This window comes from Bicyclus anynana, chromosome 12 (genome assembly GCF_947172395.1).
Source record: "Bicyclus anynana chromosome 12, ilBicAnyn1.1, whole genome shotgun sequence".
NCBI classification, from domain to species: domain Eukaryota; kingdom Metazoa; phylum Arthropoda; class Insecta; order Lepidoptera; family Nymphalidae; genus Bicyclus; species Bicyclus anynana.
The window spans coordinates 13,538,815-13,551,496 of record NC_069094.1 but is presented as its reverse complement, the minus strand read 5'-3'; the positions used below and the strand labels follow the sequence as shown (position 1 = coordinate 13,551,496).

The window sequence follows — 12,682 nt, the reverse complement described above, 5'->3', positions numbered from 1 at the left end:
AAAGGCTGTTTAAAATGTATAGGCATAGTAGCTAACTTGCCAAACGATGTTCTATTATACAAAAAATAACGAAATTGCTAGTTGACGATGACGAAGACAATGACATTGACGGTGACGTTGACGATGGCGATGGCGATGGCGATGGCGATGGCGATGGCGATGGCAATAACGATGACGATGGCGATGTTGACGATGAATGACGATGACGATTACGACGATGACGATGACGATGATGATGGTTTTCACTTACTTTTGTTGGTCGATCGGTACATCGGAGGCCGCGTCGAAGGGCGGCGGGTAGTGGTCTACGCCCGCGCTCAGTACAGCCGCTAGCTGAGGCCGAACCTCTTCCCATACGGTCACCGGTGCTTCTTTAGGCTTTGAGACACGGGGTTTTGATTCTATACACATACGACGAACTTAGTAATACATATCTAAAATTGTTTAATGACTTCTTTAACACGTTCGCTGCGGCACTGATTTTTTTATACATTTTCCTGGTACGGTACGGGGTTTTTTGACCTCGTACTAAAACATTCTGTGGTGCGGAACGAGGTTTATCGACCTCTTAACTCTTGAAGACGCTAAAATACTTTTTTAGCTAGTACGAGGTTAATTGACCTCGTGCCGCAACGAACGTGTTAAGCATGTTGGGCTTTTGGAAAATACACTGAACTCTCGTGATCTTCATTAATCCAAAAAAAAAAATAGAAAGGAGGAACCCAGTCTCCGTACAAACTCGGGCCCAAAAAATTTAAACGAACCTCTTCCCAATGGTCACCGGTGCTTCTTTAGGTTTTGAGACACGGGGTTTTAATTCTGTACACATATGATAAACTCAGTAATATCTAAATTAGTATAAACATGGGTTCTTTTTGGGGAAAATACACAATAAACTCGCTTGACCTTCACATTTAGATACAACAATATAAAAAAATTGTGAATCTAAGAAGTTTTTAATAGTTTTATCTATACAGTAAAAACTTGACAAGACAAGAAGATAGCCAACTAGATGTTATCAGATCTTTCATAGCGATGGGACGAAATGTGATGTTACCGTTAAATTGTAAAATACGTTAGTTTATAATCTCACTCGCGATATTGTAATCTGTCGATATATTATACTGATAACAATTTAACGTGTTATTTTTCGGTACATTATAATCTATCAAAGTGAAACCGTTAAATTGTCAATCTGGATGAATTTACCATAGAGTTACAAAAATATTATAGCGGGCATAATAAAAATAGTAAAAAATTACAATGAACAAATCAAAGAAAAAAGAAAAAGAAAGAAAATCGGAGGGGTGGCCAGTGCGTTTCTTGTTTTTTTTTTTTAACTTTACCTACTAACGTATTTTACAATTTAACGGTGACATATAAACTACCCATGAGCCTAAGTTGCTCCGGTTTCGTACTAAAAAGAGTATTTTTGATTGCATTTAGATAGTAATTCCACGTGGATTCGTTGGATTTTTGCGAAGAGTAGCAAATTATACAGTATTCTATATTCATGACTCCATTCTACACATTAAACCTCTATGCGAGCAAATTGCTTAGTATTTAAACGCTCTCTCTGCATTTAATAGGATTCCATAAATTCTCGCCCGCAACTAATTGCGGCCACTAGCTATGGGGCGGAATACCATCGGTACTAATGTCTAGACAATAATAGAAAAAAGCTATAACTGTTTGCCTTACAATATAAGAAGAAAACATCTTTTTTGTGTTATCAAGTTTGTGTACTTATACGTTTGCCTAGTCGTATGTTGTGGGCTCTTCTCAGACCAAGGCGCTTTTGAAACCCTCGTAACTTTAATTTTAGGTTTTCGACTATTATTACCACCATTAGATTAAATTAAATTTTGACATATACCTGACCTTTCAAATGTGCTTGTAAACTAAGCCTAATTGAAATAAATGAATATTGAATATTGAATATATATTTACTTATACCAAATTTAATATAAACAATAAACAATATTAATTTCGTATATTGCCTACATGGAATAAGAGTGCGAAACACATCGATATTAATAAATAAAAGTCAAGGATTTCATAGAAAACTTAATTCAAAAAGATATTAAAGATCATGTGTCTCAAGCGGTGAACGAATTTTCTTAATTATATTCGTGTGTGAACTTATTGCCAATCCATTGGGCCAGCGTGGTGGACTAAGGCCTAACCCCTCTCATTCTGAGAGGAGACTCGTGCTCAATAGTGACCCGAATATGGGCTGTTAATGATGAATGGTACGTTAACGTGCATGCCTTGCAACACGGCAAGCAGCCCGACACAACCTTTGCGCTGTTAAAGCAACCTGTTCACACTCTTGCGGGCATAGTAGTGAAATTATGGGAGAATTTGTAATGGCTTCGAAGTCATCAAAAAAAGTTGTTCATAACTTACTTTTAGACTTTGCCTTGGCCTTTTTGCGTACCTTCTTCTGCACCATGAGGCCCGTTTTCTTGCAAAAATGTTCTAACATCTTCAAGAATAGATGCACTGTTTCTACCAGATCCACTAAATACGATCTAGAGAAATAGAAAACCAGTCTCTAGAGAAATTACAAATTGCGCGAGGACTTTTTCTGGATTAATACATATACAAACCTGCAAATGCACGCACACTTACGCACGCACACGCGTACTTTCGACTTCATAATATTAGTGCTAAGACCAATTACCTCCTAAAAGACCTGCCTCGCTAGAGGTTACCTCTCTGTCAAAACTATATGATCATGATCTAACGTGTTCATACAAACTTCGTCTATAGAATCGATGTTTCATTGTGTAAAAATTACACCTGTGTGTATAACGATTTAGAATTTATAGTTGTGTGTAGTGTAGTTTACATCGTCCCCCTCAAGACAAGCGACAGACAATTTTGACAAGGTAATTGGCCTGCTTTTAGACTAAAGTAGAACTCATTATAATAATAATATGTAAACATTGATTATCAATATAGTAAACGTATTACCAATAAGAACAACTACTTAATTCATTGCTAGGTCTTGTAGAATTTGCCCTGCAAATCGGTAGTAGAATCTAAAACTACAAACAGACATGACAGACAGACATGAACTCTCCATATTCCAGTACATAGAATATTACTCTTTAACAGTCAGTACTTTTGTCCATAGCTCGCAAAGTATGGAGAAACTCTTTGTATGCTCTATGCGATAGGTGAATTCAACGGAAAATATCAGTCAAGGGCTAACTTGTTGATGCAAAAAGAAAATTAAACTCATCTGGCCAATTTATTTTCATGTTAATTCAGGAAAATAGATATTTTGAACTCTTTATTCCAATACTTAGAATATATTACTCTTCAACACCTTTGCTGATTCCTTAACACCTTCGTCGGTACTTTTGTCCATTGCTAACAAAGTATGGAGTAACTCTTTGTACGCTCCAAGCGATAGGTGAAGTTAACGAAACATATCAGTCAAGGGCTAACTTGTTGATACATAAAGAAAATTAAACTCACCTGGGCATTTTATTTTCATCGTAATTCAGGAAAATAGACAATATGAACTCCCTATATTCCAATACATAGAATATATTACTCTTCAACACCTTCGCTGATTCTTTAACACCTTCGTCAGTACTCTTGTCCATGGCTAACAAAGTATGGAGCAACTCTTTGTAGGCTCTAAGCGATAGGTGTAACCTTCGTACCCAAGGTGAGAACTTTTTCTTCTCAACTGATATCATGTCATAGTATTTTTCCAACTGCTGTTGTACGTAATGGAACATTGGCACTGACATTGTTTCGCTAGAAATAGTTTTTTTTTTATTTTAAACTTGTATAAACGTAACATCAATAGTAACATTATAAAAAAGCGCCATCTATTGGCACAGCTGTTTAAATTCCATATAATTTCGCGTTTACGTTTACGCGATCGTCAGTATGAAAACATTGAAAACTCCCACTGGGCACCCATGACGCTTGTAACTATAAAACTATTACTATAAGATTTGAGTAGAGAAATATAAATAATTTAAGAAAAATATATATGTTATTTATATCGTCGTCTGCTAGTACAAAATTATCACTAGATAAAAAAAGTAATTAAATAAGGTAACTTATTAGATACCTGACCAATCCGACTTGAAAATTGTGTCCCCTATTGAATTCCATAAAGAATTTCATAGCCCACAGATAGTACGACTCGTCGTTTTGTTGCGCTTTCGCTCTGACCAGCACATCTTTCACGTAGTGCATCATCGGGTTGTATGATGTGTTTAGAAACTCTATACAAAACTCTTTTAAGAATAATCTGCAACAAAATTATATATTTTAACACACCAGCCATAAGTGCCAATTTGTCAATAGGGATAGGCTGATAGCTGACGTCAAAGCCTACTAAAATAACGTTATATACTACTAATATATGTTAACCGAAAATTTACGGTTTCTAAGTTATAATGATTATTCTACAAAATACAAAAATCCCTACCTTCAGTGCAGTTTAGTCGTACCATGTACTGAAAAATTACTTATAGCGTCGATTTTATGCTTGTTAATAATTTTTTAACAGTTGTTTAGCTAATGATAAAGTATGTTTACAGGACACCCATTTTCTTTTATTGGGAAAAAGAGAAATATTTTCCAGCTATTGGTCGACAATGTCTATTGCTCTTTGCGAGAAATGTCGCTGACGCGTGCTAGGGCTGCAAATCATAAAGTCTAGCTATTATGGTTTCGTAATACTCTTGTCAAAAACCTTTTATTTGATACCTGTATCGGATGAAATATAAATAAATAATAGTTCCTCCATATTGGATTCTAAATGACGTCACTTACCATACAACGCAACCTAAACTAAGTACCTATACTACAGCCTTTCTTAATAAGTGTTGTTTGCCAACAAAGAAATTAGAAATTAATGTAGAAAACGCATGTAATTTCATAACTTATTTATTTAAAATTATGTAAGGTTTGTTTATAAAATGTTATATTAAATATATTAATAATATATATTTTATATAACATTAGTATGCCTCTCTGACAGAATGTTACATATTTGTACCTTTTGCCGTGGAGACCCTTGGGCCATGGAGTAGCAGTGCTAACAAATTTTACCGAATCATTTCACCGCGGCTAGTTGCCTGACTGGTGACAGAAGGGCTGGCTCATTTTTTGCGCAAAGGATCAGCCTGGCTGTCCAGCGCGGAAATGCAGCCAGTATTCTTGCCACCATTCCACGTGGGCATGATTTGTATAATTATTAGGATAACTTAGCTTAAGTACCTTAATGTATTCTTTCTCAATAAAATATATATATTGTTAGGATTAGGCAAATTAGCTTCATAATTACATTACATTTTTATTTTCATGCTGGCAACTTTGTTTTTAAATGATCTCTCAGTTGTCATTCTGTGATTGGTTGACGCCGGTTGACGTAAAATGGCGGGAACCAATCAGATTTATTTTATCAAAACTTGAAACCTGCAACTTAACAGGAGACATTATTATTTTCATGTTGGCGGTCGATTATTCTCTGTTGAGCGAATCACGAGTTAAGTCGAGTTGAATTTAAACAGTTTTATAACCAACATTTTTTGAAAAGAGCTACTGTAGAGTTTCTTATCGACTCTTCTCTGCAATGTCTGCAATTCCGAATCGAGAGTAGTTTCACCACCAATAGAAATATCATAAAGTAATTGAAATAAAAGGTATTAAAACAATCAAGAAGTTATTATTACCTGAATCCTGAGAACGCCTACAATATAAAAAAATCATATCTAATTGTTCTAAGATTATTAATCTTTATTTTCATTAATTAAAGAACAAGTTAATTATAATTATTATTAGGTGTCAAATGACTAGCGATTTATACCCTCGTTTTTAATTTGTTTGTTGGTAAACAGTACTGATCAAGGCTGTAGTATAAATACGTGTATAATTTTTTTTAGCTCAATTATCATTTTAAAACAATTATTTTTATAAAACACTGTTTCAAGTTTACACCTTCACAAATATACCTACATGGCTGATTATATATAATAATATTAATAATAATATTTATTGATTCACTAGTACACATAAAAATTATTTACATAAGTCTGTGATCTCCACACTAGGATTCCCTGTATTGTGGTAATCACTTTCTTCCACAGTAGTGAAACAAGACTATAACAGTTTATGAAGTGTGTGACAAACAAGTTAAATTAGGTAGTAAAGTTAAGTTAGGTGGTAAGTTAATGCTAAGTATATATAATTCAAAATAATTACAATATATATTATGTGAATATGCGTGTGTGATGGTGGGTTTGTATGTGTGTGTATGTGTGTTTGTGGTGTGTGTGGGGGAATGTGTGAGTGTATGTATGTTAATAGATTAATCCATGCGCTAATCACATAGTTTAATTTAATTTCAGCAATTTTTCGGTTTCTTCATAATTAATTTCCTCAAACCATTTGTTTAAGAGTTTTACGTGTGTGATTTTAAGTGCTCTGTTGACTTTAGTGTATATGAATGGTCTGGGGGCGTAACACAGGACATATCCACCTTTGAAGACGAAAGCGCTTGTTTACTGTCAAAGCTGCCGTTTTGTGAAACCTCAAAACGACACTTATATAAAAGCAACGAGTAAAACGTTTTGTTACAACTCACCAGAAACTGTGGTTTCAAAAATAAAGCAAAATGTTTTGTTTTAGTGTTGTTTGGCTTTCTACCGCATTTGGAATTTTTGGGCCGTGAGTGCGAGAAAGGGTTAACCAGTGATATTTTAATTTAACCCCAAAAAAGTTACCTTTGCGAAAATGGACATAACAAACCTAAAATTGGGTCAATTTTGCAGCGAGGACAGTGGATAGCAGAAAATCTCGTTTTAATAGTATTAATTCACAGAATAATCAGATGATCCATCTGATGTGGATAATCCTACGTTTTACTGATAGGTATAGTTACTTTTGATGCGCCGTATTTCACTATTATTTCGTAATAGATATTAGTAATTATTGTAAAAGGATTTACTTTTGTTGATAAGCCACTACAGAATAGGTGATTGATATCTTAAAACCTCAAAAGAAGATCATTCATTATATCATAAGATCCATTGGATCATAATATAAAGTTAAAACTGAATGTCTGTACTATGAACAGAATTACCAGCCAAAGAAAACAATAACCTCTTCAGTTTATTTGTTTAGGTACCGGCGCAAATACCTAGAACTACTAAACCGTTTTTTCTGAAAACCTGTTGGTAACAATAGGGATGAGGACAGTTTTTTAAATTGTATATAAATTATGAGTACGCTAATAGTAAAGCAATTTTGTAAAAGTAACAGGATATCTGCGATCATTACTTTCGGAGATACAGGGATTTAAAGGGTCAGATTTGCGGCGCTGCCGCGGATCCCTGAAAAACGCCCCGTACAAAATGGTACGAACTTATGACGTCGTAGGCAATTAATGATCGTTACATTTGTATGGGCGTTTAAACAAAATTACTAATATCTTTGTTATTTCTGCGTTTATTTTTATAGTTCATTTATTAAAAAATGTCATATTTAATGTAAGGAAGCTAAAACTGTATGTATTTTCATCTAATTACGATAAAATATTTTTAGTAGATTTTGAAATTTTATAATCTTATTTATTTTGCAAATATCCAGTCAATCTTTGCTTTTTATGTATAAATTAGTTAATATTGACCTTATTTACCCTAATATATCATAAAAATCAATATATTCAAACCAAGTCATCATCCCCATTGACTGATATCCAAAATAATATAATATTAATTTCGTGTAACACATGGATTAAGGGTCCGAAATATATCGATATCAATTAATATATAACTATATTTAAATATCACGTATTTTAAAAAAAATTTTAAACATCAACAACGCTGTCGTCCTTTTTGTGACGTCACTAACACACTTGGTGTACTAAACGTCGAACTAATTGTTAACTAATATTTTTGCTCTCTGAGCTGCAAACGCTCCATTTGTATGGGAATTAATATAGTAACGTCATGAAACAGTTGAAATATAGACTGTCATGGCCGACAGGCGTTTTGGCTCTTATTCTCAAAAACATATTTAAAAACTGAAATTTTCATGTCATCACGTCAAAAATATGAAAAAAAAATTCAGACTAGAAGAACGATAATGTACTATTTATGACCATTTAAAAAATGTGTCAACTAGCCTATTGATTAAAATATTTCTATGAAGTATTTATCGTTTTTCTAGGTAATGTATAATAATAAAATTTAGGGAATGAGATAGTTTCTCATTCTTTTTATCCCTAAATTAAGATGAACTAAGAAGTATCAAATTGTACAAACATGTATATACCTAATAGCAAATGCTGATCTTCGTTCCATGAATCCACTCTCGACAGGCCTTCTATTCTTTGGTTTCACCAGCTTGGACTTCTTGCTGCCGTTGAAGTCCAAGTTGGATATCTTGTTGAGTGGCTTTAGGCTGATGAGCTCGTTCTCTGATATGGACTTCATATTCTTCACAACATATGTACCTCCAAATCGGGAATGCCTAAAATATACAATTTTACATTAAAAGGTGCATACATAAACTTATTCAAGTTTTTCTGTGCCATTGATAATTCTGTATTAAATCTACTAAGTACATAAACAATAATGTAAAAAACTATTATTACAATAAAAAATACACATAAAACATACAAAACACTAAGTTTACCATATTAGGACAATAATTAAAAAACAAAAATAAACAAAAACAGAAAAGTATGACGTGAAATGTAATTCGATTCGACGAAGTGATACTTGTTTAAACAGGCTGTTAATATAATAATTGCTGATGTGAATGTTATCCATATTTATCAATCTCATAATATTTTTTTAATGTATGTTTAATGTTTTTTTATAGTTAGTAGTATAAATATAAATCCAAAAGAAGAATATTGTTACCTTGTAGCAGAGTATTGTTTCACTTTGTTCAATCTCTCTTTAGTCTCTGACATCCTAATCATAAGTAATTCCTGATCATCCCTCAATTTCTCATCCACGCTTCTCTGAAGAGCTGCATCAGCCAAACTGGTAGGATTCTGTTCTCTTAACAGGTGAGATATTATTTCTAGTATATGCATGAAGTATTGCTTCTCATTTTCAGATGACATATATAGGATTATGTCCAAGATTCCAGCTTGGTTTAAAGCCCATAAAACCTGTTATTAAAAAAAAAGTAAAGGTATTTGTTTTATTTACATATCTGTGTGTCTGTCTGTATGTGCATTTGGTTATTTTGCATTATATTATTAATTGATATAATATATCGATACTAATATTATAAAGAATAGGCTCCGAAGCTACTAAACAGATTTGAAATATTCTTTCACTGTTGGGAAGCAAATTTGAATTCTTTTGTTGTTGATGTCCAGTCGACTCGCACAAAACGTTTCTCACCAAGGTTTCCCTTCCGGCTTCTGTGTTTCACTTTGTAACACTTTGTTTGTGCACCTTCAAGACAAGAGTGAAGAGGCATTTTCTAGGCAAGCGCGCTTCATTGCTTTCCACCAGGCATGATTGCTACACTACCCCCAAGATAGTGGTGTGCATAAAGTTGTCGATCATGTTATGCACTTGATAGGCATTACAAAACATCTCTTAGGGTATGCAGAACTTTAATGCATGTATGAAGAGCACGCCACTGGCTATAGACTATATTTATTACCCATATTCCTACAGGAACGAGAATTACGCGGGTGAATTAAAAATTACGCATGGTGCCTGCTAATTATAATATAACTTAATAGTACCTGATCATGGATGCTAGCATCATTTTCTGGGCGTCTCTCTTTATCAAGGTCAGCAGGCACATGTAACACATTTCTGATCAATATAAGAATCCTCTCTATGATCAGACCTGTATCTTCATCCCTTTCTGACCAGTCCTAGTATAAAATACAGCAAATACAAATTATAGTAGTCGCAATCTTACAAATAAAGATTTTTTTTCCGGATGTTGACAGTATTAGCAATTTACTACTACCAATGAAGAAATAGTATCAAGTCACTTAGCAGACTCCAGACAGTTATGCTTGGAGGTCCATGCAATAGGCCTATGTCCAGCAGTGGACGTCCATCAGCTTATAATGATGATGATGATGAATTTAGTATTTCAGGAGGCCTGAACATTGTTTCTTTTGTCCTATCACAACTAAAGTAGAAAGAATTGACTTTTGTCTTTCTCACATTTCAAGATGTCAGGTGTGGACCTTAATAATAAGAGCCTATACTATATGCTGCACAGAAATCAGTTAGGCAGTATGGCTAAACTAAACTCGTACCTGTTCAAAGATAGACTGACATTTATCTATCTATTTGTTTTACTTTTTTTGGAAAAAATCTCAGCAATGTATAACACATACAATACAATAGTACATCAACATGAGAGAACCATAAAACTGATTATGAATCTGTGACTAATTCATTGGCACTTTTTTTTTTCTATAAATAACAATTTAGTTTTGATTAATCATCTTCAAGTTTCAGTAAAAATCATATACTTATTTCACTTACTATTTCTAAAACTTTAGCCAACTTCTTGGCAAACACCTGCCATGTTTCAACTTTGGTGAAAGCCTCCTCCTTGTACGACTGCAGGTGTGAGAGTATTTGCATATAGTTGTGCCGAGCCGTCCTCTCTACGGGCACCTCCTCTCTGTATAGTAGGAGGGCTGGATTTGTTAAGTTTACAATTAATCTGCAAAATAATAATAGGTTAAAGTTCCAAAGTTAGTTTTACTAGTCATAGATATTATTACAGGATTACAAAAGTATGGAAAATAATTTTATAAAATTTTTTAAATTAACTACCTAAATACTACCTACATTTTATACTTAATACAATAAAAAAAAGAATATACTATGTACTAAATCTAAAGATTTAGGCATCAAAGAATTGCTCTGAATCGATTTCAATTGGTAAAGCAAAGTAGTCACTTACCAATGAAAGTCTGCCAATCAGCATTGGGCCAGCGTGGTGGACTAGGGCCTAACCCCTCTCATTCTAAGAGGAGAAAACGTAAAAAGTAAAAAACACTCACCTTAGCGTTACATCGAAAAGTTCCTCTTTCTCCCAATGGTCAATCAACATTGGCAACAAATCCGTTTGTAGCACTTTAGTTTGTCCGAAGTGTCTGCGAATTTCGTGGTCTTCGCCATCACGTCTCAAATATCTGATTAGATCTTTAACTGTGTTAAGTGTAAAATCGTCTATTAAATACTTCCCAGTCTTTTTATTGAAGGTTCCCAAAGCATTGCAAGTGGCTGAAAGTTCGGCGGAAAGTAATGAACTCATGGTCACTTTTAAGCACTTAAATCACTCCACAACCTTAAATAATTAACGTAGGTAATTAAGTAAGTTTCTCTAATACATTTTTCTTAATTCTAACAAAAGTTTTCTCAAAATATCCCACTTTTGAAGTAGTGACATAAAGTTTTTGACATTTGCATTGACGTTTAAAAGCCCGCGAAAGTTTTTTTTTTAATTTGTGCTGCACCTTCTAGGCAAAGATCTCTTATGATTCAGCCAAAATATTTTTTTGTATTACTAAATTATAAAAGATGAATGATATTCCATTGCTTTACCATTTTTTAGGGTTCCGTAGTCCACAAGGAACTCTTAGAGTTTCGCCATGTTTGTCTGTCTGTTGCTTAATTACTATAATATTATCTCGTTCCGACGCTCAGAAATTTTTATTAATAGCTACCAGAAGCATTTAATAAAAAAAAAAAAGTAATCAATTGTAAAAATGTTCCTCGATTCCTGGGCTGGATAAAAAGAAATTGGGGTTTCCTTAAATGAGGATGAATTTTTTGTCGTCTATACCATGATGTGGGTTATCGTTATCGGTATTGTTGTGCATTACGAGATTAAAGTGATAACTTAATCTACGGAACCCTACACTGCTTGTGATCCGACACGCACTTGGCCGGTTGGTTGCCTTGGTGTTTTTAAATACATTATTTTGATAATTCGTTGCCATTTTGATGGTTACTATTTTTACATCCGTATCTTTATTTAATTTAATATTAACAAAACTAACTGCATACGAAGTCGGGCTTATTTCAAAATAACACAACATTACAATGAAAATTTAATTTAGCTAGTTAGGAGTTGGCGGAATTTTGTTTGAATAAGGAGTTGGTATTACCGCCTTTACGGCTTTTGTTTTCCAAGTTTGTTTTGTCTTGCGACTTGCTCGTTTGTAATTTAAGTAGAAATTCTAATGAGTTAAGAGAAAAGCTAAATACAAGTAATTTATATTTTGATTCCTTTAGGATAGTATATTCAAGTTTCCTTTGATATCGAGTTTCTAAAATGTTTTGTCAGGTGAGGAACGTAGGGTGACTTGAGCCACAGTTTTCGTAGGGTTTATGGAGGGATTTCTGGCCCTATAGTAGCTTCGTTTATATTATTTTATTTGTTACTTTATTTTTACACCACATTAAGAAAATACAAGATGAGTACACGCCTCGGGAGGCAAAAGACGAACCTCAGGCGGGCAGCTTTCTCGCATAAAGAAATTTCAATTGCAATTCAACGCGGGAATACTGTCAGCGTGATGGGCACCCTACCAAGGGCGGCAAATTGTTTGTTATTATATTAATATTATATATTGTTAAGTATTTTCAAGTATTAGTTTTCATTTATTTTAATTTTAAAGACTGCAGTCGACTGC

The 12,682-nt window shown here is 33.8% G+C and overlaps 1 protein-coding gene across 1 annotated transcript in view; it reads right to left on the bottom strand.

The window, feature by feature from the left end:
• LOC112055811 (protein timeless homolog) overlaps positions 1-11,443 on the bottom strand; it is a 39,242-nt gene extending 27,799 nt beyond the window's left edge. The window contains exons 1-9 of the mRNA XM_024096020.2: positions 11,045-11,443; positions 10,518-10,701; positions 9,755-9,889; positions 8,907-9,163; positions 8,314-8,511; positions 4,100-4,282; positions 3,490-3,777; positions 2,410-2,534; positions 251-401 (exon numbers count right to left, since the gene is read on the bottom strand). Of these exons, the coding sequence (XP_023951788.2) occupies positions 251-401; positions 2,410-2,534; positions 3,490-3,777; positions 4,100-4,282; positions 8,314-8,511; positions 8,907-9,163; positions 9,755-9,889; positions 10,518-10,701; positions 11,045-11,298 (1,775 nt within the window). The 5' untranslated portion in view covers positions 11,299-11,443. The remainder of the gene's footprint in view (positions 1-250; positions 402-2,409; positions 2,535-3,489; positions 3,778-4,099; positions 4,283-8,313; positions 8,512-8,906; positions 9,164-9,754; positions 9,890-10,517; positions 10,702-11,044) is intronic.
• Between the last annotated feature and the right edge of the window lie 1,239 nt (positions 11,444-12,682).